At 40.2% G+C, this 23,718-nt stretch overlaps 1 protein-coding gene across 27 annotated transcripts in view; it reads left to right on the top strand.

The window, feature by feature from the left end:
• The window catches only part of FOXP2 (forkhead box P2), a 349,270-nt gene that overhangs the window by 207,901 nt on the left and 117,651 nt on the right, over positions 1-23,718 (top strand). For 23 of the 27 annotated variants that reach the window (XR_008332550.1, XM_053406902.1, XM_053406898.1 and 20 more), the window contains one exon: positions 18,826-18,915. The exons of 2 other annotated variants lie outside the window; for them this stretch is intronic. Coding sequence is in view for 24 of the 25 variants with exons in the window: in XM_053406902.1 (XP_053262877.1) it covers positions 18,826-18,915 (90 nt within the window). In the remaining variant the exon portion in view is untranslated. Of the gene's footprint in view, positions 1-18,825; positions 18,916-20,772; positions 20,851-23,718 lie in introns of all 27 variants that reach the window. 2 more of the 27 variants (XM_053406912.1, XM_053406913.1) reach the window with 1 other exon arrangement.

Raw genomic sequence — 23,718 nt, 5'->3', positions numbered from 1 at the left:
TAACATTAATAGTCCAGCTTTTGTTGTATTGCTGATATTAAAATATAGAATGGGAGTATGTCAGAAATAAATTGAAATAATCAAGTTTAATCTTGAGAAAGTATACTTTTGTAAAAATGGAAGGTCTAACAAGAATTATAGGTCTTTTGAGAAAAAGTTTTCTAATGCTCTCAGCCATTATTTCAATCTGTATATGTTGAATCAAATCTCTGCAATACTGCAATATTTTATTTATTTAAAATATTCATACTTTGTTTCTTAGCTATAGTCACTGAGGCAGTTCACAGCATGAATTAAAATAATATCAACAGGAAAATGCAATGATAAAAAAAACCTAAAAATCAACGTTAAAAAATATGATAATACAGCAGTTGAATCCAATTTAAAACAGCCACAGATCAGAGAATTAAACCCCATCAAAAGCCTGAGACAATAGCAACATTAATATGCATGAAAGATGATATTTAAATACTTCAAGGGAATTTCATAGATGATATGTTGCAAACAAGCAGTCTCTGTCCATGTTTTGTTTGTTTATTTGTTTGTTTGAAATATTTATATGCTGTCCACCTGCCAGACTTGCCCTATGGCAGATGGAGAAGATAAGGATCTCACCCTGATCTGAAACATACCAGAGCAGTTCACAGTACACAACACAATTCAAATCCATATATTAAAATATTAAAACCACAATAAATTTCCAACAAGTGAAGCCAAAATAATTCAACCTGAGCTGGGAATTAACAACCAACAAATACCTGGCTGAGCAACTGGACTTCTAAGCAGGTGCTGAAAACTCATCAGAGTTGGCACCTGTCTTATTTTAAGTTGTTATTATTTATTAACTATTACTGTAGTTACTTTATTTTGCCCAGGGCAACCCAAAGCAACTCACAACAAACAGGTTGCCAGCTGCCTCACTTTAGGAGATGGAGCACTCTGAGCAGGGCCTCTGATGATGCTCTTAATAGGCATGTTTGCGTGGGAGCAGGCAGACTATCAAGTACCCCACCATTCTTGTTAATAGTAAACTCTAGGGACAAGAGCCTATGCCACACTAGCAGATATTGTAGAACTTTCCCTTACCATTTTTGCCTGAAGCACCAGCACTCCCCAATCTCCTCCAAAGGCCTCCCTATTCCTCTAGAACAAGTTTTGTAGGTGTGCTGGAGAGGGAGAGGAAATACCATTTGTACAAGTGGAAGTCCATCACACAAGCAGGTTAGCAAGACTAGATGTTACCCTAGGAATCCTAAAACATTCAGCAATTTTCTCATAATAAACAGGGCCTCCCCCAAAGTTTAGTGAAAACAAATTAAAAATTGTCTTTTTCTCTCCACTTCTCCTCTCCCTAAAATTGCTTTTGCCTCATTGGGAAAACCCACATCATACTCAGCACAGCACAGTAGTAGACCCTTAGTCAAAAACTTCACCATAAGAATTCCCAAAGTAGAAGCAACCTACAGTTTTCAGTGCTAAACTTCTTACAAAATGCAAATGTGTGTAGTTTACTGGACCCAGGAGCATGTTTCTGTAGTTCAAGTAGTGATGATAGCCTTGAGTATATTTTAATACAGTTCTTTGAGCATGCAATTCTTTTGATGACTAGCACAGTCAACAAGCAGGGGCTAGAGGAAGTACATTCTCTGGTTACCAAACAGTTGTGCTAAATAGTGGGATTGTGATAAACAGCTTCTGTTCTTTAATTGATGGCTGCTTGTTTGAAACCTGATCTGCTCTGTTGCTATTTGTGGGTTGCATGTAAGTGTCAGTGGTGTCCCTCTTCTGGAATGCTCTGCTGTGTGCCTCAGGCCATATCTCTTCCATTCCTGAAAGTTTTCAATTTTAAGTGGCCCATTGCTTGTTAACTTTAAATTACCGTTGCTTAAATTGGAAGGATTGGAGATCCTAAATCTTGACTCTCATGACAAAAACAAAACCATGACAACTGCTCCCTTTACAGCCAGGAAGGCTGCTCTCATACTCAGAGCTAAAAAAATTATTATGCTAAATAAGATGCAAAATAATGTGGCACTACACTCTTTAGCCAGATTGATAAGTGATGTGCAGGAATATGATGGATGAACAAGTAAACAAGTCCGAATTCCACTAAATTCAGTTTTGGATAACCTAATATATGCTTCAAGTACAGAGCATACACTAAAGCCAAGGTCTGAGGTGGCTTCTGCCAGCCATCAGCCAATTTTTGCACTTTCAAAGATAAGCATTATATTCAATTAAAATGTTGCCTGCCTCTTCAGCAGCATGTTTTGCATTCTGTCACAATGCTGTTATGACACTATAGGCTTTTAGGAGCTTCTTATTATAGCTATTTTAGTTCCTGCTAAGTTTTTTCTGGACTTCTCCCAAGTTTCAACTCTTCACTCTAAGCTTGCCTTTGTAAATTGATGTCATTGTGAGGTGCCTCAAAATATTCGACATGCTTGTGCTCTATTCACGTTCTCCTGGGAGTATTCAAGGGAACTGATGAAGTAGCCTATAAAAGCTAAACTTTCCGTTTATTCATTTTTGCAAGACTCTTACCATTTCCCTTTCGAAACTAAGTGAATATGGGCAGAATTTGCCATTCCCAATCCATAATACTTTAATAATAAGAAACAAACAAATAAGTATCAATTTGTAATTTATTGGGACACCTTTGTGGGGCCTCCAGTTATTACAAACAAGCCATGTTTAGTAACTGTTGTCTGCTCAGTGAAACTTAAAGGATTACTGTGGCCAGAATGGAGGGGATTGGGGTCTACTACTGCTGGACTTGATTGATTGATGTTTGGTTTAAAAAAAAAAAAATTTAAAGACAGCAGCTCCTCATGCAAAATCCCAGATATACAAAACATTTAAAATACAATTTAAAACCATACAGAATGGTTATAAAAATAATCCACTCATCTTAAAAGCTTAAACCACTGACTAGGCCTGTTGACACAATACTTTTTCTTTAGGTTAGAAGTGAGGATGCCTACCAAATCCCTGCTGGAATACCTGATTTCTAGTCAAAGCCAGTTTGTTGTCCCACATGGTCCAGAAGCTTAACAGCACTCCATGACTTCAGTGATGGAGCTGTGATATAAGGGTTCGGGTTATCCTTAAAGGTATCCTAATTGTTTAGGGCTTTGTATGTAAATACAAGACCCTTGAACCTGGCTCAGTAGTATATGGGCAGCCAGCGCAGATGTTTTAACAATGGTGTTGCATGCTGTTGGCTGCCTGACCCCGTCAGCAGTCTAGCCAGTACATTCTGCCGTACTTTCAGCTTCTCACTCAGGCCCCAAAGCAGCCAAACATAGAGCACATTGACAGATGGATGAAGCCTGCTTGAAGCTGAGTTGCTACCACAGTCTGATGGCCCTTTTGTGCCGTGCCTAAAGGACCCAGCTGCCGCCGCCCCCCCCCCCCCCCGCCCAAGTCCAGACTCGGCCTGGTTCAGTGTTGGGTTGAGCAAAGAGTGATAACCATAGCCTGTTATCCTTTTTGTCAAAAAGGAGTAAAAAGATTTCAACTTTTGCAGTCAAAATCTCGGTAATCCTAAAATTTGGCAGCATGACTAGCAACACGCATATTCAGAGGCTGTAGGAACATAAGAAACTGACCCAAACTGAGTCAAACCATTGGTTCATCCCACCCAGTGCTTTCCACATTAGCTGATAGTGATCCTCCGGGGATCTACTTGAGCATGGTGGAACCCCTTCATACAAAGCATGCACTCTCCCACTGAACAAGTAATTTGTACAAAGCATAGAAGCATAGTATTTTAGAGCTGGAAGGGACCAAAGGGATCTTCTAGTCCAACCCCCTGCAATGCAGGAATCTTTTGCCCAATGTTTGAAGCATTTGTCAACATATCCATTCTCATTGTGACTGTAATTTCCGTTGTCGTTTCTGTCACATTATAGATCTATTTATATGAACTTTGCTCAGTCAGTGAGCATTGTCAGTGGAATGCAAGATAGTAGTACCCTTGTTAGAGCAGGGAGGAGTGAAATAGAAAACACATAATTGTGACTGAGCCAGGGAGGTTAGGAATTCAGAATGCTGTCCATCCAACATTCACCTGATAGTTTTGGCATGCCCTTAATGGTTACTCATCATCATCTGTAAAAGCTGTTGTATAAAATAATAATGAAGTAATAATGGCTTTCAGGGTTGCTTGGTGGATAAATGAAGTAAGGTTTGAAAGTACATTGCATATTAAAAGCCTTAAAATTACCAATAGACATGATTTTCTGTACAGACGGGTACAATACTCCATGAAGTTTAACTGTCCTTGCTTTAAAAAAAATAGCATTTATTTCAGGAGGATACAAAAGAACAAATACAATATATTATATTATGTGCTTTGATAGAATTTCTTTTTCTTCTTTTTAACTTTAATTTCATAGTAAATGAGTACCTTTAATGAAACAGTATCCTAATTAATTAATATTGATGTGCTAGTATTTGTATATTCCTCCAAGGGATATGCAATTATTACCAGTCTTTCCACCAAACATACTGAAGCTTTGTTTCCTTCTCTTGTCTTAATTCTGACATGGCAGCAAAGAAGAACATACAGGCACAAGCCCACAGCCTTCAGAATTGAATGACAGCAGCCTGCCCTTTCAGCTTCGGCTCAGAAGGAGGGACCAATTGTAAGGAGGCCCCTTTCCTCTGAGTCCTTGATCTGAGAGGAAGAATACCCCATTGCACAGTAAGGGAAAGAACTGGCCTTGGAGAATGTGTGACTCAGGTGTTCATTCTCTGTGCCTAATTTGTCTCTCCCATTGGGTCCTTAAAACTGTGAGGGGAAATATCCTCTTGCAATTTAAAGAGTGATGATGAATTGGAAGAATGGTCCTTGAAGGCATTATCTAAGCCAGTTCCCTCCTCTCAGCCTCAAAGATGGACTTTTTCAGAGGCCAAAGCTAGAAGAAAATAACCCTCCCCACCTTGTCCAGCCAACACAGTTTTGTGCCTTTAGTGCTGCAGTTCCAGAGAGGAAGGTTGCTTGTTTTATTTATGCATTGAGCCCATCAACCTCCCACAAGGGCTTCATGAATGAAGAAAATAAGAGCAAGCTCACACAGCTCAAGGGTGGCCAGGTATCAGGTGTCCTGCTTAATACTGGATGGTTTGGTTTTTCTAGAGCTTTCTGGACCCGTGTCCTCTTTTCCTAGATGTCTGTTAAAACTCCAGTAAACCATGTTCAAGGAAGGGGGGTTCCAAAGTAGTCAGTTGTCAGTGGCTTTTTCTTTTTTAATGTAATAAATCATAAACCTGGCAGCCCTGCTGCTACTGCTGCCATTGTATAATAATAATAATAATAATAATAATAATAATAATAATAATAATAATAGATTTTAATTCTCCTGGGAAATGCCAGTACACAATGACATACTGTTGTTTCCCTTTCCTGGGACATTGTATGGAAAAGCAAATGGCTGACATTTGTCATTGGAATTGGAAAGGATGGTACATCATCATGTACACTTCCTTCCCAATAGCATTTGTGTGTGTACCAACTCCCCACCATCCAGTCCCAGGGTGGGTAATGTACAGCTCCATATAACAAGTAAAACCGAGTACTATGTAAACATTGCTAAATCATAAATTAAATTGAATCAACAGCATTCAGAAAGAGTGACAACATAACAATTTGTGCAGTGTGGCAGCAGAACTATGCAATTTCACCTGTTTTCCTCTACCCCCTTTGTTATTGATGACGTCTTTCCATAAGTCTCTCTGCAGGAAATTGGCAAGTGGAACAACTCATTTGGCCTCCACCCCAAATGTCACATCATGTGAGGGCTGCACATTCAGGACAGTGGTTCCCAGCTGGTGGTCCATGGACCCCAGGGGGTCTGCGTATCCCACCCAGGGTGTCAGCGGCCCCATTCACATAACAAAAACTACCATAGAGATACTAAACATTTCAAAAGTAGGGAGTGCATGGCTTGGTTTTTGAAAAATGGGTTCTGCATTGGGAACCACTGATTTAAGAGATAAATTGCAGTGTATATAAGCATTAGTCTTGGACCTGCAGAACTTGAGCTTGGATAAGTGCAGCCTCCCTTCCTGCTTAGCCAACACAAGGAGGCCTTGATTGGGATGAGTACTCCTTCCTATCATTTCTCTGCAAAAGATCATTTTGACAGTAGAGAAAGGCTGATTTTTCATTACTGGAAAGATAGTGAGTAGACGAGGATTTGGACTCTGAAAACGCATCTACTGCTAGCCCAGTTTCACTAGCACACCCTCATCAAACAGATCCCTTTGATGGAAAGGATGGGTCTTCTGTTTCACCATCCTAATTCCAGGATGGAAAAGGAGTCACTCATAGCAAGATAATAAATTGCCGCAAAAAAGTTGAGGTGTTGTACAGACACTCTGTAAAAAAACCCACCACAAACCTGTTTTCAAAGTTCTTTTTATCACAGATTGGCGCAGAGAAAATAGAAAGTGTATTTCATTTTAAACATAAAAGCTTTTTCTGCAAAATACATTGCTATTGTATTGTGTATACATTAGCATCTTACATACAGAGAAAAATATATTAAGCTGCAAATAATAATAATATCCCCAAACAATTAAAGTAAAAAATGTTCTGGTAATTAACTATTATTTTTCACAAAACTAGTCTAATTATGTATCAGTCATGCTGAAATGAAAGGTCAATAACTACAGATGCATAATTTCCTTTTGATAGATTGCTGTTTGAAAATAGGTTTATGACAATTATGTGATTAATTTCCTTTTATTAAATAGCATTATGAAACTTCATGATGCATTCATCTGTTTATTACTGTTTCTTTTTCTGTTTAGTTAGAATTTAATGGTGGATGCAATCTAACCTCAGTAGAAAATCTAGATAGCTAGACATTGCCTTTTAAAATAGTCTCCGATTACATGTTAATTCTGTAGTGTCTGTGAATTCTGGGTGGTGAATAATCACACACACATTCCTTTTCAGTCAACAAAACCTCATCTGTATCAGAGCAAGTCGGCAATTCATGTTCCTTGCTGAATAAGTAATAGTATTGTGCATTGTTCCTGAGAGGTGCATATTATTATTTCTCAATATTAGCTCCCAGCCTTAGTTTGGAGTTTATACAACCAAGAAGAATACAAAAAAGCTAAAGATTATGAAACACTTTACACAATAAAAGTGGTGTATAAAGTGGTGTTTGAACTGATAGTATTTGCCTCCTTCACAAGCCTTGAATCTTTCTGTTACATATCAGCCATCTAACCATAAGATGCTCTTTAACATGGTAAGTGCTCCTAGGTCTGAGCATGGAAAATGAATGTGCAGTCAAAAGAACTTACAAAAATATACATTTTGATTGCAGAATGACAGATATGTTTTCTGTTGCAATCATTCATCACTGTATTTGTGAACTTCCCCTAATATTTCAATTGACTAATTCACAAAGGCAACAAGAAAGATTTTAGCTGATAAATTAAGATGGGGGAGAGATGTCCTACGTCTTCTTGAACCTATACTTTTGTTACATTGTCACCTTTTAAAGGAAACTTGTATAGCTTCCATAAGCGACTAGGGTTTTTTCCTCTTTAGAGAGCATTTAATGATGAGTGCAATCTAACCTCAGTAGAAAATCCAGGTAGCTGTGTTTGGGTTTATTAAATTTGTGTATCTCTTGCCACTAAAATGTGCCAAAGTGACTTACAAGCAACTAAAATATAGTAACTGATTACCTAGCTAGATCATTTTCTTTTAAAATGGTCCCTGATTATGTATTAATTGTATGGTACCAGTGGTGCTTAGGAAAGTTTGCTTATTTTATAATAAACATTATTGAACAGTGAGTTACAGAGGCCGATTCAGGATACTGTCTATTTATGTAGTTCCATTGATGTCTGTATCCTTTGAAGCCTACAGTCAGAAAAGCTACATACTTGAATTGGCTTTGATTTGCAGTACATTTGCCAGCATTTCCAATTGTTCTGCAGAAGAAAGTTGAGAGCAAGGTGGTTTGAGGACTTGGACTCACTGGGGAAAAAAGAGGGTGCCCTACGCCTTTTCCAGGTTGGCTACAGTATTTCACAACAGAAAAATAAAAACACAGTACACATGCCACCAAATAAAATGAATTTGAATTAAAACCACCGCAGAAGACTGGCCCAGGTTAGCCAGATATTTATCAGAAGGAGAAAACGGTGTACTGTAAGCCTTCTGAAAACATTTCAAATATAGTTGTAGGTCTCCTATGTGAGATAGATGTATGACTTTTTTGCTAGCTCCACCAGTGTGGTTCCTAAGTTACATTTTCGACTGCACACTTTCCATTGTGTCTCCTAAATTGTCTCAGTTGTAATTGGTTTTGTAAAATTTCCTACTATCATCCAGGGGTCAATCCAGACCTGCCAAAGAATTTAGATTTTTACAATGTTCTTTTAGGTATACTCTGTAAGTATCCCATTTTCTATTAAATGTTTGTTCTGTAACATCTCTAAGTCTTCCTGTCATTCTTGCTAACTGTGTATTCTAGCATTTTTGTCTGCCAGTCCAACTTAGTAGGAATAGATTCTCCTTTCCATTCTTTTGCTATTAAGATTCTTGCTGCGGCTATTGCATACATAAAAATTCTCCTTAGACTTTTTGGAATATCGTTACTCATTATTCCCAGCAGAAAGGCTTCAGGCTTTTTTTGGAAAGAAAATTTAAACATTTTCTGAAGCTCATTATATATTATATCCCAAAATTCTCTCTTTTTTTTACAATTCCACCACATATGGATTATCGTGTCTTCTGCCTTTCTGCATCTCCAGCAAATGCTTGACCTGGTTTTATACATTTTAGCCAGTTTTGAAGGTGTTAGGTACCAACGGTAAAGCATTTCGATAAAATTCTCTTTCAAATTATAGCACATGGTGAATTTCAAGTCATAATCTTTCCCATGCTTCCATTTGAATGTTGTAGCCAAAATCTTTGGCTCATTGGACCATTACCGATTTTACTTCTTCCTCCTTGACTTCCCACTCTAGAAGGAGTCGGAGTCTGTACATTTTAGAGAGTGGTTTTTCTTTAATTTCAATTAATTATTTCTCGAATCTTGATAGTTCTGTGGAAAAGCCCTTCTGTTTGTCTTTTTTGAATGTCTCATTTAGCTGGAAATATTGTAGCCAGTCTGTTAAGTGGGTTCCAATTTCCTCATTATTTTTTTTTAGCTTCAGCCTATTTTCCTTCTCTTCCAATAAAACTTTGCAAGTTGCCCAATTTCCTCTCATGTTTTTTTTCTTGACTAAGAATGCTTATATCAGGGATAGCCGCCATGGTGTTTTAGGTTCTAACAAGCCCTTATATTTAGCCCACACCATGTATAGCAATTTTCTTGCCACATGTTTCAAAAAACCTTTGTGGACTTTAACATTTTCATAGCCTAGATAAGCATGCCGTCTGTACCGATTATCAAATCCTTCCAGATCTAGAAAACCAGTGTTTTGTAACATCAACCATTCCCAGATCCAGGAGAGACGAGCCGCCTTATGGTATCATTTCAAATCCGTCAGTGTGCCTTTCTGGTCCTCAGAGGCACACTCCCATTTTAAAGCCATCTAAACTAGTGGGACATATCACATTTTGAAGCAGTGAATTATATTTATGCAACAAGTTAAAGCTGCATTGTGTGAACATGCTTTTGCTAAGTCTGTCCTGAGCCTACTGTCAGTCAGCTTCATTAGATAACCCAAAGATCTCAAATTGGGGGTTGGTGGGGAGGATTGTCTTCATTTTCTCATTGTTGCTTACTGTAGTATTTGTCCACTTACATTTGCTTTTAAGCACTATTATCTCTTTCATGCTATAAAATAGATTCTACAGACTGATTACAGTTGATATCTTTACGATTAAACAACAACAACATCTTTCTATTCTATCCTCAGTATTCTGTCACGATACCCCTATCCAAGCATCCTACCACTCCTCACACATGTGATTCCCATTGTGCAAAAGGAGGCTTGGGTGCACACTTCCTGATCACCTTCCCTCCCTCCCATTGCTGCCACCATTACCACATCCCTTCACAGTGGTGTTGCACCAGAGGGAGTGGCTCTTTTCAGAGGTAGCAAGACATTTGAAACACTTTAGTTTTCTTCTCCATCGCAGACTGGGAGCTGCTCCTCCTATCCTGGCACTGTGATGAATAGCAAAAACAAAGCTTTTCTCCTTCCTTATTACAGTACTAGAGTCCAGGGGGACCTCATACCTTAGTACTTTGTTAGGAAGAAACCCTCCCTCCTAGGCTGAGTGAATGGATTAAGTGTGCCTGCCCTCTGGAAAGTGAGAGTGTATTTGCTTGTCTGCCCCCAACTTCATTTGGTTGATTGCTTGTCTTCCTGTTTGCCTGTATGTGTGGGTGTATATTCTATCTGTCTGTATGTGTGCCATATGTATGTGTGTGTCTGTCTGCATCAGTCGTGTGACTTTTGGCCACACCTACTGCTGGCATGTGGCCCTTGCAAGGTTGATTGAACCACACACAAATTTCACTTGTCATCTGACTGTCCAGTGCTTTGGGAATTCCTTGAAACCTACCTGTAATTTACCATTCTGAATATTTAGGAACACACTAGACATTATGTTAAAAGCGTTTTTTAACTAACATGCTTAAAACTGGCCATGCTTTTTAAAGAAAGGAAACAAGTAGTTTCAAGCATTCCTGATTCTTAAGCAGAATGGCAGATAGGGAGAGGAGCAAGTCTTTCCTCCCATGCACTTTTCTCCTGAAAACCCCCCTCTGCTGCCAAGCCTGCTGTTTGACACCAGAGAGCCTGTTTGCTGAAAACACCGGCTTGAGGGGTTAATATTTGGTGGAAATATGGCGTAGGAGTAAAAGGATTTATTTTCTTTTAAAAACACACACACACCCTGGACAGTGGCTGCTATCTAAAGAAAGAGAGATGACTAGTTCAAAGCATTCTATTTTGAATAAGCTTTTAATCCAGCAAGAAGTTATGCCCTCACTGTCACCTGCAACTTTCCTTTCTCACTTTACTACCTCACACTGGAGCATTAATACCACAAGTTCCACCAGAGACCCTTGGGGACCCCTCCATTTATTTCCCTCTATTGTGATGTTGTTCATTTATTTTTTTGTAGTGCTTTCTGTTTTTGAGTAGCTATTGATCATTAAGGAGACCTATCCTCTGATCCCATGAGTTTGATGTTGTTGTTTCCTTTCCCCATGAGCTGCTGTTCTCGAAGTTTGTTTAAAAGCTTTCTGAGTCCCAATAACATACTGCACACCAGTTCAACAGATCTGTTGCTGAAACCTGTCATCTGTCTATTCTAAAAGCTCTCCTTTACAGACACCATATTGATTCTAGTATGGCATCTGTTTTCCCTCTGTCAGGCTGCATTCACACAGCAGATTATTCAGTTTTCCTGACATTTCCCTAACTGCTAATTTCCACATTATATTTTAGCTTTCACACGACATAAAAACCACTTCCAGAAATATAGTGGAATATAGTTCAAGGTTAGCACTCATTTCCATGTTATTTGCAGACATTTTCCCCCCTAGAAGCCTGTTACATGGAAATGAGCAGTAAACTTGCACTGTATCCACTATATTTCTGGAAGTGGCTTTTACATTCTGTGAAAACTAAAATATAATGCAGAAATTAACAGTTAGGAAAATGTCAGAAAAGCTAAATGGGCATTTGACCTGATCCAGCAGGGCTCTGCTTATGATAAATGGCAAGTTTTGTGGGCTATTGTACATGTTTTGACTGCACTACTTTTCATAGTATTTACAGTGGTACCTTGGGTTAAGAATTTAATTTGTTCCAGAGGTCCGTTCTTAACTTGAAACGGTTCTTAACCCGAGGTGCGCTTTCGCTAATGGGGCCTCCTGTTGCTGCTACACCGCTGGCACGCGATTTCTGTTCTTATCTTGGGGCAAAGTTCTTAACCTAGAGCAACCACTTACTGGTTAGCGGAGTTTGTAACCTCAAGAGTTTGTAACCCGAGGTACCACTGTACTAGGGATAGCGATTACTCCAGGTTTCCCAAATCTGGTATACTTAAAATGTTTTAGACTACAACTTCCCATCATCTATGACCATTGGTCATGCTGACTGGGTTTAATGGAAATTGTAGTTCAGATATCTAGAGGGTACCAGATTGAGGGACACTGGGTTAGGCCAACAGACCCCCAAATTTTCTAGATCCTTTGAAGAAGATAGTTGGCCTTCTAATGTTACGGAGTGTATGTGTTGTTTATCTTTTGATAGACAATTTCATGTTTGAATTCTTGAAGAACCCTCCGTGTAGTGTTGGTTTTTTAATTTGTCTAACCATTCTAAAACATTGTCCCTTTTTGTCCTCTATACTGCAATTACTAAGATGTAGTGTGAGAAATTAATTGTTTGAATGTGAGTAACTTTCCAACATCTTGTATTATTAAGACTGATGTATATAATTTATTTATATCCCAGTAGGTCCCCTGTTTCACTGGTTTGTTGTCCTACAACACATTGGCTGGTTGTGTGATTTTTGTGTTTGATTTAAATAAATGTTTGCCACAAGTGTTTGTATCTCTGAACATAAGAACTGTATTGGATCAGGCCAACAGTACCATGCATTTCAACACCCTGCTTCCAGTACTGGCCAGACAGGCAGCATTGGTCAACCAGGAAGCCCACAACCAGGGTCTGAAGACAAACATTCTCCATTTGTTTGCCCTTGAGCAATTGCAGTTCAGAGATATTTTGCCTCTGAACTTGGAAGCAACATTTACCGGTCTCAGCTAATAGATGTGATGGCCACTGGAAAAGTGTTTTTTGTAGTACAGTATATATTGAATACTGCAGATTATGCTCAAAGAGGTTTACAACAACCTTGCTGTCCAGTATTGGACCCTTATTTCATGCTTGGACTTGGGCTGGAGTTGAGAGAGTACAACAACCCACAGTGCTATTTTTTTGCTTTTATCCCTCAATAGCAGGTTGGGCTGAGGCGGCAGTGTAGTTCACTGTTATACTCCTTTGCAGGTTGGAGGGTAGCTTGCAGCAGCCGTGCACTTTAGTTTATTGTTAATACTGCAGGCCATAGGTGAAACTGAGGCTGCTTTGGACTCCTAGTAAAACAAAAACAAAAAAACCCTGAATCTCAAGTTTCAGCAAAGGTCAGTTTACTTAAATTGCTTCCACACAGACCTCCTCCTCATAGGCCAAATCAGGCATTCAGAAGCCTCATGCTCCATTGACTTTCATGCAGACTGGTTGCACTTTAAAATGCTCAGAACATAATGAGCATGTTTGTACTTGAAGTGGAACCCAAGTTAGAGTACCAACCCCTGGTTTTGTCTTTTTTGCTTCTTCAGCCATAAGCTCAGGTAACACACACAGGAATACACTGCGTTATTTTCTTGTGGGGGCCTCACTTGTATTTTCTCTGAATAGTAAACAAGAAAAAAGAAACACCTAACATTCTTTGATCATTTTGTAGAATCTCTTGAACCATTCTGGATGCTTTACCTTTTTCCCTTATTGCTTTGTCACTCAGGCTGTGATGCTTTGTTGCTGGGCTTCCCACTTGCTCACAGTCATTGCTCTTTAAAGTCATTCTTGTATTTGGAGCTGTGCAGGTACACACTGCAAAGTAACAACCAGGACTTTCTTCTCTGTATGACCGTCATTAACATGACTCTATGGTCAGTGGGAATGAAATGGGAGATCACACTTCCTCCACGCAGATCCCCTGTAAGGTCAAACATGAGGGTGGGACAAAGGGTGCTGAATCAGTTCTGCAGGAAAGAAGCCACTCCCACTGATGCCAGTAGTAGCTGGTGCGCATGCGCAGTAATGCGAAACCTCAAAAAAGTCAGCATAAAACTAGTCTCAGAAATCCCGGAGCAAAGGCTTAGAAGTAGTGGTATCAATATAAGCATGCATGAGAGAGAGAGAGAGAGGGAGAGAGAGAGAGCGAGAGAGAGAGAGAGAGCGCATCACCAAGCAGGCAAGAAGCAAAAATACTGGTTTAAAAACCCACCTTAATGCAGATCAGCCCTGAGTTAGATGGACCCATGATCTGACTCACTATAAGGCAGCTGTATGAGTTCATATAACTAATCCTCTTTCCCTTTTTAAATTAAATTTGACTGGTATTCAACTTTCTGGGCAATTATTCACTCACATAGATGCTGAATTTGATAGCGTTCTGGTCACTGTTTCCAAGTGGTTTGAGACATCTTGCGCCGTTCTTGCTTAAAAGAGCCTATTTTTACATTATATAGTAAAAGTTAAAATATTCCGTAACAAAATGGAGAATAAAAATAATCTCTTATGACAAGTCTTCCTCCCCCCCTCTTCCTTCTGGTTATCTGTAAAGTATACGCCCATTGTCAGTTTAACAGGGTAGTGCTTGTATAAACATTCTTGTTTCGCCTGTTCCATGTAATAGTTTCTTGTATCGTATTTCTTCTGACCCCGCTATCTGAAACCAATTATAGGAGATCCATTTGGGCTGCATCTATTTTCATAAGGAGCCCAGGCAGCAGAGATGAATATCAACATCAAATATGATTCTGAGTGCTTTGTTATTTATGTTTCAGAGAGATTTTGTAGCCTTCAGCTCTCAAGAATGTGTCACGCTGTGCTGTTTATACATTGAAGATATTAATGGCCATAGATGTCATTTTTCATTTTAACATCTCAAATGCAACAGGCTGATAGGTTAAACATTCCTGTTTTTAACGAAACAATATGAATGACATCTGTTTTCTTTTAGAAAAAAAATTTGAAAAGGAGGAAAACAACATATTTATAAAATAATTCAGTAATTTGTACATATTAAGCAATTTCAGTCATTCTTAACACCAAAAAAGAGGTGTAATTAAAACATGTAAAAATGTAGCTCCTGAATATGCACGTAACAGGAACTTGTATGTATACACAGAATCTCAGTAACACTTAGCTGTAAAATCCAGAGAATCACACTGGCTCCTAAGATTTACAAACGTGGTTACATATATTATTATTATCTGTTTAAGGTTTTACAATTATCAAGAGTATATCAGTTTATTTATATGTTGCTTACAAGTTTAGAAGTCACTGGCAATATTTACCCATAAGTAGTGTGCAGCAATGTGTTCCCAAAGCCACATGATCAATATTTTGTGTAATATTGCCTGTTCTGGACACCTGTTGTCCAGAATGGTATTATTACTATAATCCAAATCCTTAGTGGCTTTATTGTTTTAAGCTGTCACATGTTCCATACTTTTACTGAATTAGATTACTTTGTTAAGTAAAAGTGCTACTTAATTCCACACAGATGTTTTTGGAATTTGGACATGACCACCTCACAAACCTCTAAACTGCTACTCATTTCTAAACTGCTCGTTTTCAGTGAAAAGTTGCAATTTGTTTCATCAACCCATTTTGCAAGTTTTTGCTAATTGTGTTAAAGGGCAGACAGATCTTCATATAAATTTACAGAATGGGAGACTGGACCTTCTCAGTAATAGTGCAACCCTGGACTTTGGAGCGCTTTCCCCAGGAAGGCATGTCTGGCGCCAAGTTAACTATAATTTCTGCACCAGGAAAATCATTTTTATTCTTCCAGGTTTATGGGCAGCTTTAATGATAGCTACTCAATCCAGGCTTTAGTGTGTGTTTACTGATATTATATACAGTTTTAATGCTTTTCTCATGTTTTCTTATATTAGAGATACTGTAAATTGTGTAAGTATATGATACTTAAATGATACACAAATCTTACCAAATCAAATTATCCTCAGTTTTGAAAGATGCACTAATTCCATCATATGCTAAGCAGTGACAAATTCCATACATCATTCATAGCTCACTCATTTATCATGGATTTAATATGAGTAAGTGAATTGACAAAAGGAGAATTTAAGGTATTCGTCTCTATTTGTTTATCATACATACTTGCATAATTTTATTTGTATGTCTCCTTTCCATAGTTCAAACCATGCTCAAAGTGGCTAACACCATAAGAAATACATTACAACATAACAACAGCAGCCATAAACAATAAATAAAACATCAGAATAAACACAACCAAATTGGAACAGTTCCCAAATAAATCATAAGATCCAAAATAAAGATACAAAAAAATCAATAATAGCAACCACCCCCACAACAAAAATGCTTAATGCCCAGCCCAAGAGTCTACAACCACAATCTGTACTTCTCACAGTATTCCAGTTGTCAGCATTTCTAAGATACCCTTTCATTCAAATTTAACATTTTAATTCGCGTTTAGCAATTGAACATACAAGTTTAAGACAGGAGAAGGGTGCTCCTTTTGCATATAAAATATCCCAGCTTCAGTCCTTGGGGTTCCAGGTAGGAAACCCCTCCGATAACCTGGAGATCCACTTCCTGTCAGTGGTAGAGCATCTTTCCACACCCTGCTGCCCCCCAAATGTTCTGAACTACAAATTCCATCAGCCACAACCAGCATGACCAGTGGTCAGGAATGATGAGAGTTGTAGCCCAGAACATCTGGAGGGCACCAGACGAGAGAAGTTCTGAGCCAGATGGACCAATGATCTTTTTCAGTATAAGGCAGCTTCCTGATAGGGGCTTGTGCCATTGTTCTACTTTAATTTCTTACGTGCACATTGCTGAGGCTGGCTCCTTGTTTTGCAAACCAGGGATTGCTGTAAACCATTGTACCAGATCAAAGGGATGAGAAGCTGTCAGAGGTTGTGTGCACATTACAGTTTACTCTGCATCAAGTGTGCTCCATTGCTAGGTTTGGAAGCCACATACACACAGTATTAGCCACATCCATATCGATGCTGTAGCTTCTTGAGAAATGCTGCTGTTTGGTGCATTTCCCCCTTCCATCCAATTAGAAGACGTAAGCCATATTCACTTTGCAGTTAAGCCAAGGGGTGTACATTAGAGACACCAGCAGATAGGTGCACAGATGACAGCTTCATGAATAGGTGTTATGGGGGAGCTTTCCACAGGTGGGGAAAGCAAACAGGTAATGTGCATCGGGATATAGACACCTCTTCCTCCTCTGTGCTTTGCACGATGCAAATGTGCTTTGAAACAGGGGAAACAGCCTCATGGTGTTTTAAGCTGCCAATGTGTACATAGCCTGGGAGACAACCTTGGCCATATTCTTCTCCTAAAAGCCCACTGTCCCATCCCTTGATGGTGCTTCCAAGCCTCCACGATACTACTGTAAACCTATAGCTACCACTCTGCATTCTAAAATATTTTTTGGCTTAATATAGGCAGGCATCTCTTTAGGCCCAGGAATAAATGAGAGGCCTGCCTTTCCTCAGCAAGCTTTTAAAATCTGTTGCACTTGAATTTAAAGCAAGCTATGGTGGTTTCGTAGGGCTCATTCTGGTCTGCAATTACTTGAAAAACCCAAGAAAACAGCAAGAGGATTGTTGTGGGTATGCTTCAGCCACGTACTGGTGCCTTTTACAGGCGGACAAATCTGTGTTCTTAGGAGCTGGCGATAGTGCGTGCAGTTTGTTTACTTTGGTTTGCTGTGTCTGCGTGCTTTCTCAGAAAACTTGTATGGAGGCAGACTGTAGCAGCCCTCTCTCTGTCTTTTCATAATTGATCAGGGGATGACTGCTTTCCCTGAGGGTTAAGACGTGGCAACTTTTTCTGTTTGCTCAGCATCTCAATGCAGTAGTTCAAACATTGTTCATACCAGCTGGCAGTGTAATGCCATATGCACATCTTGTCAAAGCAACTGTTGTCATGGCTACTGGAAACTATCTTTAAAAAAGCAGCTCATTTGAGTCTAATCAAAACTATACCTTTCTTTACCAGTTTGGCAATTTTAGGGTGCATACTGTTCAGGTAATCATTGCTCTGTATTTGCAAATAGTTTTCTGTGCCAGTTCTACAGAAAATAAAATAAAACGTACTTTTAATATTTTCAGATCACAAAGTAGCAACTCACTGGATTTGTTATATGATATAAAAGTGAATGAAGGAGTCTTAGTAGTTTCTTATAGTTGGTTTTGAAGGGTTCCTTTAAAAAAAAAAAAGACTTTACTGTCCACATTAGTTGTTCTGCTTGTGTAGACCACATTTTAAAGTTAGCTATTTTCCTGGTAATTGGCATCTTTCTCTTGTGCTCAGTTTTGTTTTACTTAATTCAAATGAAAAGATTTTTTTAATGCTATATTTTGATTGCAGTGCTATCACCCACAGAAGCTAATCTGATTGGCTAGGTAGTGATTTCTTTGTTCTCAGAGTTTACAAAGAATGCAAATGAAAGCCTCTTAATTTTATTTGGCATTAAAACTCCACTTTATTTTGTCAAACGAGAGGTTTCCCCTTGAATTGTAAGTACAAAAAAGTGTTTTTAATCTTCAATGAATATCCTTATTAATTCACTTTCAAGATAATCTGATGTTGATTCGTCAAATTTAATTACAGCTTCCGGTAACACTTGAAGTCTACTGCTTTTGCTTAAAAATTGTAATATGAAAATGCAAATTGAATGATGATTTACAAGGGTGTGAGCATTTTAGCTGAACACTTAAAGACAAGTTCCTTGTGGAGATGAGGCTATTGATGCGGTTTATGATTTTTCCTCTTCAAGCACTTTATACAAATTAATGCTATTTCCTTGAGGATTTGTTGCACATATATACTTTTTCACAATATCTCACATAAGTACTTTGTGGAATTTTCTTGGTGTGTTTAAAGAAAATGGAAGTCTTCTGTTTTCAGATTGTATAAGGGAAGATCAAATTATGCTTGAAAGTTAACATTGGGTAAGTTACAAGCAATAACATTTTCAATTAAATGTTCAAAAATTATTTACCTTGATATTGTATTTACTTGCAGGCTTTGCAGGCAGCCAGACAGCTGCTTTTACAGCAACAGACAACTGGGCTGAAATCTCCCAAGAGCAGTGATAAACAGAGACCATTGCAGGTTAGTAAATCATCTTTACATCTGAGACCTAATCGCTGTAGCACTCAAGCACACCTAAATTTAGGTATACAACTGTACCTTGTTGCATTCTTGCATATTTACATTTTTGCAAATGGCTTTAGCTTTACTATTAGAACTGTAATTTATTAAGAAACGTTACTACGCAAGAAGAACCCCTTTTATAGAAGCTTGTAGTGGCTTAAAAGGTCACACAGAGTGAAGCAGAACAATCTCGGGTCCAATAGGTGCTATACAAATAATCTTCCTACAGATAGCTGGGGAATTTTGTGCACATTCTTCACTCTGAACACTTGGTTGTAAAGTGGCAATTTTTCAGGAATGGAAAGCTTTCAGAACAATTATCTGAATATGCAAAGAGCAACCCCTCCTGCTATTAGAACAATGTATTTTATCGAACTGGTTGTGTGTTAAGGGCTCCCCCTCCGCACTCTCTTCATATTGTGTAAGGATCCAAAAAGAATGTTTTTATCATGTGCTTCAGCTATTGTTCATAATATTTAATAGAAAAATACGTACAGATTATAAATATAAATCTTGTTAATCCGATGAGGATAGTGGTGGTTTTTTGTTTCGCTTTTATGGTTGTTTATAAACGACTTAGCAAAAGGAGTGGAACCAGGCCCTGCTGTCAAAAGCTAGTTCTGACTTGTTTTATGTGAACCAAATATTTGTTATTTCACTGCTGAAAAATGGAAGGTTCTTAAGGTGTGCATGTATTCCGAGGAGTAGTAATAATGTTGTTCTTCCTCTCACAATACAACCCATGCTTTTCTTTACTTCCCTCATAAGTATAGAGAAAGTTTTCAAGCTGATGCCATTGTATCTAAACAGGCATTTGAGTGAATTCAGTGTTTCACTTTCTTTTAAACCAAAGGCTGATTGAAATGTTACAGGCACTGCATGCAGGCTGCCAAAAATGACTTCTAGGTGACCGTGCTTCATGTGATATTTGAAATGTTTGAAAGCCACTAACCATGTGGTTAGCCGTAATCACAGGGAGTCTCTTTATGCTGGTGCCATGCAGTTCATGCGGCTGGTGGTAGTGGGGTGGGGAGCCTGCGCTGCCAGCAGAATCGTTTTGAGATGCTGAAAGTTGCCACATGGAAGGCTGCTGTGCAGAGGTGATTTTTGACAACTTCCATATGGGACCAAAATGAGAAGTAGAAAATAGGATATTTACTAGGGATGGCAAATATTTTCTGTGGAAACTAGTAATTGGTGATTGGGGCGGGGGGATTTAAACCCTATCCAAAAGAAAAAAAGCTTTTAGAGTTGTACAAATACTGACTTTCCCAACCCTGAGAACATTATTTTCCTTTGGTTCTGTGCCATTTAACCCCTACATTGCTGCATTTGTCTCCGTACTGGCTAGTCACGTATATGATCCCACCCAATCATGTAGTGAATGGGGATTGTGTCAAAATAGCTACATTTGGTGTAGTAGTAGTAGTAATTATTATTATTATTATTATTATTATTATTATTATTATTATTTATTACTTGTACCCTGCCCAACTGACTGGGTTGCCCCAGTCACACTGGGCAGTTGATGGTGCCACTGAGGGCAAGTGAAGACAACATAAATAAGCGGACATTTCCCCAGGGGATGCTGAAATTTTGCTTGGAAAGAGGAGACATATTTGTTACTATTTGAAACTGTGAGCACTTTTCTCTCAGGGCTGCTGTAATACAGCTCTGTGCTAGACATGCATGGGGACAGGGATTCAGGGCCCTGGATGAGGGCATCCTGTTTGTGCTACATGAAGTAACGCCTTACTCCAGTGGATCCATACACATACGGAAGATCCATTGCTGATTATCTTGGGTCATTCACAGATCACTGTGTTGCTCTATGGACCTCTGAACTCTATCTGCCGAAGATGATAGCCTTGCTGTTGTTTCAGGATGAAAGATGTGAGTAAAGAGCCTCTGATTTTCCCAGTGTTGCCTCTGCAATACTACGTAAAACGTAGCATCCAAAGTAGCCTTTACTTCAGCCTTTCAGATATTACTCCTTGAACAAATAGGATGTTAAAATGAATTCAGAAGTTGTTATCCAAGGATAACAGATGATGTAAAAAGAGAACACAAAGTCTTCATTCGAACTTCATGATAAACCATGGTTTGTTTGAGTGGAAATGAGCCACAGTGAGCCCTGCTGTTGTCTGCTTCCCTGCCTTCCTTCTCTGGTGCAGCAGCAAGGAGGGATTTGAAGAAGTTTCTTTCATTTTTTATTAATCACAGCTTGTAGATGCATTCAGGCCTCACAGACGGTCATTGCTGGATGGGTTTGTTTGAAAGAAGCCAACTTCAGATTTTTTCTGCAAACCGTAGTTAAGGTTTGCTATAGTTTAGGATCCAAATGTAACACTAAACTGCAGTTAAGCAAAATTAGAAGTAAAAGCTTGCTTTCTCCTTACGGATGGTCCGCCCCCGCCACTTAATGGATCCAAATGGTTTCCAGAGAGTGGTAGGGGATGCTTTATCCCATGTTGATGGCCTTTCAGCTGATTCCCTGGTGGCCCGCTGGAATGCGGAGTTAACCAGGGCTATTGACTGTTTGGCTCCGAAGCGCCCTCTCCGATTGCATGGAGCCCGGACAGCCCCGTGGTTTTCCACGGATCTGAGGGCAATGAAACAATCGTTGAGACGGCTAGAGCGCCGGTGGCGGATAACTCATTCCGAATCTGACCGGACACAGGTTAGAGCTCAACGTCGAGCCTACCAAGTGGCGATAGCGACGGCGAAGAAGAATTTCTTCACCGCCTCTATTGCATCTGCAGAAAACAGCAGCAGGAGACTTTTTCAGGTGGTTCACAATTTAGCGGAACCACCTGCAACATCGGGGCCCAGTATGGGCCACATGTTCTCCTGCAATGATTTTGCAAAGTTTTTTGCACATAAAATCGCTCAGATTCGGGAAGAAGTAGACTCCACCGTGGGAGCAGGGCCGGGGCGGGAGAGTGCTAGAGTTCTGTCTAGTCAAGTTGAGTGGGATCAATTCCAATCTGTTACCTCCGAGGATGTGGACAGGCTGCTTGGACGAGTGAAACCAACCACCTGTCTCCTGGATCCTTGCCCATCCTGGCTTATAAAAGCTAGCCGGGAAGGACTGGGCGATGGGCTTCGTGGGGTGGTGAATGCTTCCCTCCGTGAGGGAGCCTTCCCAGACCCGCTGAAAGAGGCGGTTATTAAACCGCTTCTTAAAAAACCATCTTTAGATGCGGCCACGATGGCCAACTATCGCCCAGTCTCAAATCTTCCATTCTTGGGCAAGGTGATTGAGCGAGCGGTTGCCGAACAACTCCAGGCACGCCTGGAAGAAGCGGACCATTTGGATCCCTTCCAGTCGGGATTCAGGCCTCATCATGGGACTGAAACTGCCTTGGTCGCACTGGTTGATGATCTCCGGCGGGCTAGAGACAAAGGTGAGAGCTGTTTCCTAGTTCTGCTGGATCTCTCAGCGGCGTTTGATACCATCGACCATAACATCCTTCTGGACCGTCTTGAGGGGCTGGGAGCTGGGGGCACTGTCATACGGTGGTTCCGCTCCTTCCTCCTGGGCCGTGTTCAGAAAGTGGTGGTGGGGGATGAGTGTTCAGACCCCTGGGCTCTCACTTGTGGGGTGCCTCAGGGTTCTGTCCTCTCCCCCATGCTTTTCAACATTTACATGCAGCCGCTGGGAGAGATCATCAGGAGGTTTGGGCTGGGTGTTCATCAGTATGCGGATGATACCCAGCTCTACCTCTCTTTTAAATCAGAACCAGTGAGGGCGGTGAAGGTCCTGTGTGAGTGTCTGGAGGCGGTTGGAGGATGGATGGCGGCTAACAGATTGAGGTTGAATCCTGACAAGACAGAAGTACTGTTTTTGGGGGACAGGAGGCGGGCAGGTGTGGAGGATTCCCTGGTCCTGAATGGGGTAACTGTGCCCCTGAAGGACCAGGTGCGCAGCCTGGGAGTCATTTTGGACTCACAGCTGTCCATGGAGGCACAGGTCAAATCTGTGTCCAGGGCAGCTGTTTACCAGCTCCATCTGGTACGTAGGCTGAGACCCTATCTGCCTGCGGACTGTCTCGCCAGAGTGGTGCATGCTCTGGTTATCTCCCGCTTGGATTACTGCAATGCGCTCTACGTGGGGCTACCTTTGAAGGTGACTCGGAAACTACAACTAATCCAGAATGCAGCAGCTAGACTGGTGACTGGGGGCGGCCGCCGAGACCATATAACACCGGTCTTGAAAGACTTACATTGGCTCCCAGTACGTTTCCGAGCACAATTCAAAGTGTTGGTGCTGACCTTTAAAGCCCTAAACGGCCTCGGTCCAGTATACCTGAAGGAGCGTCTCCACCCCCATCATTCTGCCCGGACGCTGAGGTCTAGCGCCGAGGGCCTTCTGGCGGTTCCCTCATTGCGAGAAGCAAAGCTACAGGGAACCAGGCAGAGGGCCTTCTCGGTAGTGGCGCCCGCCCTGTGGAATGCCCTTCCAGCAGATGTCAAAGAGATAAACAACTACCTGACATTCAGAAGACATCTTAAGGCAGCCCTGTTCAGGGAAGTTTTTAACGTGTGATATTTACTGTATTTTTGGTTTTTATGGAAGCCGCCCAGAGTGGCTGGGGAGGCCCAGCCAGATGGGCGGGGTATAAATAATAAATTATTATTAAATTATTATTATTATTACAGCTACTCCAGAGGAGAGGGGAGATAGGCCTTGTCCCTATCATGAGGAATAAAGGAGAGCGTTTACAGACTTCTAATTCTGAGTAAATGCAGTTATACTTT

The sequence above is a fragment of the Podarcis raffonei genome, chromosome 10 (genome assembly GCF_027172205.1).
Source record: "Podarcis raffonei isolate rPodRaf1 chromosome 10, rPodRaf1.pri, whole genome shotgun sequence".
NCBI classification, from domain to species: Eukaryota; Metazoa; Chordata; class Lepidosauria; order Squamata; family Lacertidae; genus Podarcis; species Podarcis raffonei.
This window is presented reverse-complemented; position numbering and strand designations above follow the sequence as displayed.